The sequence below is a fragment of the Mustela erminea genome, chromosome X (assembly GCF_009829155.1).
Source record: "Mustela erminea isolate mMusErm1 chromosome X, mMusErm1.Pri, whole genome shotgun sequence".
In the NCBI taxonomy this organism is placed as follows: domain Eukaryota; kingdom Metazoa; phylum Chordata; class Mammalia; order Carnivora; family Mustelidae; genus Mustela; species Mustela erminea.
The window spans coordinates 103472471-103476589 of record NC_045635.1 but is presented as its reverse complement, the minus strand read 5'-3'; the positions used below and the strand labels follow the sequence as shown (position 1 = coordinate 103476589).

At 53.3% G+C, this 4119-nt stretch overlaps 1 protein-coding gene across 2 annotated transcripts; it reads right to left on the bottom strand.

Moving 5' to 3' along the window:
* Nucleotides 1–611: 611 nt before the first annotated feature.
* LOC116582514 (testis-expressed protein 13D-like) lies at nucleotides 612–3701 on the bottom strand. Of its 2 annotated transcripts, none has more exons than XM_032329995.1 (2): nucleotides 1271–3701; nucleotides 612–905 (listed from the first exon to the last, which is right to left on the bottom strand). In XM_032329995.1, exon 1 carries the CDS (start codon nucleotides 3699–3701, stop codon nucleotides 1281–1283), a length of 2421 nt encoding a protein of 806 aa, XP_032185886.1. In that variant the 3' UTR covers nucleotides 612–905; nucleotides 1271–1280. The 2 variants fall into 2 exon arrangements, with proteins under 2 accessions (XP_032185886.1, XP_032185887.1); XM_032329996.1 differs by having other exon boundaries at nucleotides 612–897.
* Between the last annotated feature and the right edge of the window lie 418 nt (nucleotides 3702–4119).

Below are 4119 nucleotides of genomic sequence, written 5' to 3'. Positions count from 1 at the left end.
CCCTCTAAAAGGAAGAAATCAAGAGTATCGGAAAGTCCCACCTGCACTTTCATGAAGCCACTTTCCTGATCTCTGCCACTGCTCACTTGTCTCACTTGTGAACAGTGAGATGAGCAATTCAGTGACACAAGTCCTTTCATGAAAGCCCCCGATGTTACTCCCGGAACTGCAAAAATATCTGGATGTAGGTGCTTGGGAGGCTTAGTGACCTGCCTTCAGCTCAGGTCACGATCCCAGTTTCCTGGGATATAGCCCTACATCTGGCTCCCTCCTCAGCGGGAAGTTTGCTTCTCCCCTGGCCCCACCTTGTGATCTCGCTCTCTCAAAAATAAATAAATAAAACCTTTAAATACACACACATCTGGATGTCATTTCAATTGGGTTTACCAGAAAATCGTGCTGTATGCAAGGCAGAGACATCTTCCTGATACACTCTGTATCCCAAATTAGGCTCTCTCCTGTTATCTAACCAAACTCGCCAAATCAAGTTATAATGTGTGCACCAGGTATTAACATATAAGTCTAGTTCCTAACACATACTAGACAGTAACTATTTGTTTAATGAATTAAATGTAATCAAATTTACTATCATCTATAGAATTTAATACAACAATACCCCCTTCAACTCTTTCAAATTAATCCTAACAGAGAAATTATACTCTAACAAAATTGTTTTGCTGTCCTTTCCCCCCTAATGAGTGCCAGAGCATCTCTTCTTCCCTGACTTCCTCTCATTCTTCTCAGTTACAGCCAATGGGGGTCTCAGTGAGGTGTGGGTCAGCTGGAATCAAGGTGTGATTTCTTTAGACTCCTGGGAGATCTTCTAATGGGATGGGTTCGGCTTCTTCAACAACAAACAAGTTCCGCAGGCTCAGAGGCACAAAAACAGGCCCTCACCTATAAAACTTAAAAACAAGAAGCAAACATGAACACTGTGGGTTACAAAGGAATAACAGCATTTTAAAGGAAGAGCAGTGCTCCTAAAAATTCAATATAGTTATAAGTCAAAAAACACATGGCTGTTCCCAGCCAAAGTCATGGCATTTTCAGGAAAAGGATGCTAATAAGAAACCAGAAAGGAGTGTGTATTTACATATGTAGTACCCACAATGATAGAAAAGTTGTTAGTTTCAATATTGGAATAATGGACTTTTTTATTTTCTCTACAATAATTTTGGTTTTCACATTCTCTGTGAAGTAAATAAGTTACTTTTTGATCAGAAGAAGGTCTTGGGAAATTGGTTTTTCTTTGGAGTGTTTTCATTCTTACCTTCTTGAAATCAGTGAATTTGTCCTGGGTCCAGGCCTCTACTCTCACCTGCCACACAGACTTTCTTGCATTTATAGCAGGCCTTACGCCATGAAAAATTCATGGCCTTACACCACGGGCAGTCCCAATTCACTGGACTGCATCCTGAGACAGACTTCTCCTGGTGCTGGAAATCCAAAGCTTTTTTCCCTTTGGGTTGCTTGGCCTTCTGCCCCTGAGGCTGCTGTTTCTTTGGGCTTTCCCTCACACCTTCACTCCAGCCATCCCCTAGGGAGATATCCTGGGGCCTCTCTAGGTCTTCTTCCTGGCTTTGGCTACTGTTGTCCCCCAAAGAGGCCATCCCTTGGGATCTTTCTGGATGTTCTTCCTTGCTGTGGTTCCCACTGGCTCCCAGGGATGCCATCTCCTGAGGCCCCTCTGGATCTTCTTCCTGGCTCTTGTTCCTACTGGCACCAAAGGGGGCCATCCCTTGGGGGATTTTTGGATCTTCTTCCTGGCTATGGCTCCCACTGGCCCCCAGGGGTACCACCTCCTGAGGCCCCTCTGGATCTTCTTCCTGGCTGTTGCTCTTACTGGCACCAAGGGGGGCCATCACTTGGGGTTTTTTTAGACCTTCGTCCTGGCTGTGGCTCCCGCTGGCCCCCAGAGGTACCACCTCCTGAGGCCTCTCTAGATCTTCTTCCTGGCTATGGCTCCCACAGGCCCCCAGAGGTACCACCTCCTGAGGCCTCTCTAGATCTTCCTGGCTATGGCTCCCACTGGCCCCCAGGGGTACCATCTCCTGGGGCCCTCTTGAATCTTCTTCCTTACCATTGTCCCTGGTGGCACGAAAGGGGGCCATCCCTTGGGGTCTTTCTGGACTCTCTTCCTGGCTGTGGCTCTCACTGGCCCCCGGGTATACCATCTCCAGGGAAGTCTCTCGATCTTCTTCCTGGCTGGCACCAAGGGTAACCACCTCCTGGGATTTCTCCGGATCTTCCTGGCTGAGTTTCCAACTATCCCCAAGGAGTACCCCCTGGGGACTCTCTAGATCTTTTTCTTGACTCTGGCCCCAGCAATCCCTGGAGGGGACCATCTCCTGGGCCTTTTCTGGACCTTCTTTCTGGCTCTGGCTCCAGTTATCTCCAGAGGGGACCATCCCCTGGACTTTCTCTGGACCTTCTTTCTGGCTCTGGTTCCAGCTATCCCCAGAGGGGAACACCTCTTGGGCCTTTTCTGGACCTTCTTCCTGGCCCTGGTTCCAGCTACCCTCAGAGGGGACAACCTCCTGGGCCTTTTCTGAACCTTCTTTCTGGCTCTGGTTCCAGCTACCCTCAGAGGGGACCACCTCCGGGGCCTTTTCTGGACCTTCTTTCTGGCCCTGGCTCCAGCTCTCCCTAAGGGGGACCAAGCCCTGGGCCTTCTCTAGACCTTCTTCCTGGCTGTGGCTCCAGCTATCTCCAGGGGGGACCATCCCCTGAGTTCTCTCTAGACCCTCCTGGCTCAGGTTTCCGATGTTCCCCACAGGAACTGTATTCTGGAGGGTCTCAGGACCTCCCTCCTGGCTAGAACTCTTTTGGTCCCATGGTGGGGCCACCTCCTCCGGGGAGCCCACTGCAGCATTTGGACCAGATGAATAAATCCCCACAGGAGGCATCTGAAGCGGGACTACTGCAGCTTCCGCATCCATGACTACTGTCGGTGGCAGAGGTGGCAAGAAAGGGATTCCCACTGGGAGAGGTGCATGGAATGTAAGTGGGTATGGCACCGGCATCGGCACAGGGGGTTGTATGGCCTGAGCGCAGGGACCTGGAGGTCCTGGCATGTAAAGAACAGTTGCCGGGGCTGGCACCTGGGCCTCAAAATACAACCTACTAGGAAGCCCCATGGCAACCACATCTCTCTGCTGCTCGGCATTCAGGGGCCAGGCTGCAGTCCCAAACTGCTCAGCTCGAGGCCCAGGCAGCGTTTCAGGGGCCAGCGGGTTGACCTGGGCGGACCTCTCCACTTGCTGCAGCCGCCCGCGAAGCACATCGCACTCCGACAGCGCCTGCTGCAGGGCGGTCCGCGTGAAGCGCAACTGTGTGGCCGCTTCCTCTCGGTCCGCACGCAGCCGCTGCAGCTCGGAGGCCAGGGCCCAGGCAGCGGTCTCGCGCTCCTCTACCTGTTCCTGCAGCCTCCGGACCCGGCGCGCCTGCTGCTCCCCCTGCCTTGCGCCCACGCGCACGCTCAGGGCCAGCGCGCTCCAGGCGCAGGCCCTTTTGATGGCGTGCGGCACCTGCGGGTCCGCCACCACGGCCCGAAGCCGGTCCTCTACTTCGTTCCAGGGCCGTGAGCGGAAGGCCACGTAGAAACCCGGGCCGCCGCCGTTCAGGAGGACTTCATTGTTGATGAACCTGATCACCTCGGTATGGCGGAACCCGCTGGCGTGGTCCCCAAAGTCAACCGCCATGGCTGCTGCGGCCTAATTAACCGACTGACGGCTGTGGCCTAGTCAACCGCCCGCCTCACAGGCGATGCCAACGCCGCCAGTAAAGGTCCACCCCTCAGCTCCCTGAGTCCTGCCAAAGTCCCTTTCCAGTCCTTCTCAGCCTCTTCCCTCTCTACTTCGTTTTCCTCACAAAGAGTAAAGCAGATTCCCTCACCACACCAACCTCTACCAGGCGAGGGTGTTACACGTCACAGAGACGATCCCGAGTCACCCCGCAAGGCCTGCTGGGATCCAGCTCCCTCTGCAGAGATCCCCTTACAGGGCGAATAGGCTAGAGGACTGCACTGGGCACTGCAGCGAGCCTATGGAAGAATTTGTTTCTAAGAACTTCAGGACAATCAATACCCAGCATGGTGGAATGAAGTCCTCACTGGGTGGT

Excerpts from the sequence above, each read along its gene's own strand:
- LOC116582514 (XM_032329995.1), bottom strand. The coding sequence starts at position 3,701 with ATGGCGGTTGACTTTGGGGACCACGCCAGCGGGTTCCGCCATACCGAG.